Source organism: Meleagris gallopavo, unplaced genomic scaffold (genome assembly GCF_000146605.3).
Source record: "Meleagris gallopavo isolate NT-WF06-2002-E0010 breed Aviagen turkey brand Nicholas breeding stock unplaced genomic scaffold, Turkey_5.1 ChrUn_random_7180001874003, whole genome shotgun sequence".
In the NCBI taxonomy this organism is placed as follows: domain Eukaryota; kingdom Metazoa; phylum Chordata; class Aves; order Galliformes; family Phasianidae; genus Meleagris; species Meleagris gallopavo.
In genome coordinates, this window is record NW_011138657.1 from 3,738 (window position 1) to 4,430 (window position 693).

General features: G+C 53.5%; 1 protein-coding gene across 1 annotated transcript in view; it reads right to left on the reverse strand.

Annotated features, from left to right (window-relative positions):
* The window catches only part of LOC104916152 (solute carrier family 2, facilitated glucose transporter member 1-like), a 4,270-nt gene extending 3,731 nt beyond the window's left edge, over positions 1-539 (reverse strand). The window contains exon 1 of the mRNA XM_010727133.2: positions 6-539. Coding sequence (XP_010725435.1) covers positions 6-524 — 519 coding nt within the window. The 5' untranslated portion in view covers positions 525-539. The remainder of the gene's footprint in view (positions 1-5) is intronic.
* Positions 540-693: the final 154 nt, after the last annotated feature.

The following is a 693-nucleotide window of genomic DNA, read 5'->3' on the forward strand; positions in this document are numbered from 1 at the left end:
GCCACCACGCCCACCCCCAGCGACGCCATCATCCCCCCCACAGAGAAGATGGCGACCGACAGAGCCCAGAGCGTGGAGACGGCGGAGGGGGTGGGCGGCTCCCCCCAGCGCTGCGTCCACGTGGCGTTGTATTCATCTTCCAGGACCTGCGGGGGGGGGCAAGATGGCGGGGGACAAATGGGAACCGATGGGATCCCAATGAGAACCAATATGGAACCAATATGGAACCCAATATGGAGCCCAATGGGAACCAAAGGGAACCAATATGAGACCCAATAGGAACCAATATGAAACTCAATGGGAACCAGTATGGAACCCAATATGGAACCCGATGGGAACCAATATGGAACCCAGTATGGAGCCCAATGGGAACCAATATGGAACCCCAAAAGGGATCGCAATGAGAACCCAATATGGAACCAATATGGAACCAATATGGAGCCCAATGGGAACCAATATGGAACCCAATGGGAACCAGTATGGAACCCAATAGGAACCCAATATGGAACCCAATGGGAACCCATATGGAACCCAATAGAACCCAATGGGAACAACTATGGAACCAATATGGAACCCAATGGAACCCAATGGAACCCAATGGGAACCCAATATGGAACCCAATATGGAACCAATATGGAACCCCAAATGGGACCCCCACATACGACCCCCCAGTGGGAACCCAGTGTGCCCCCC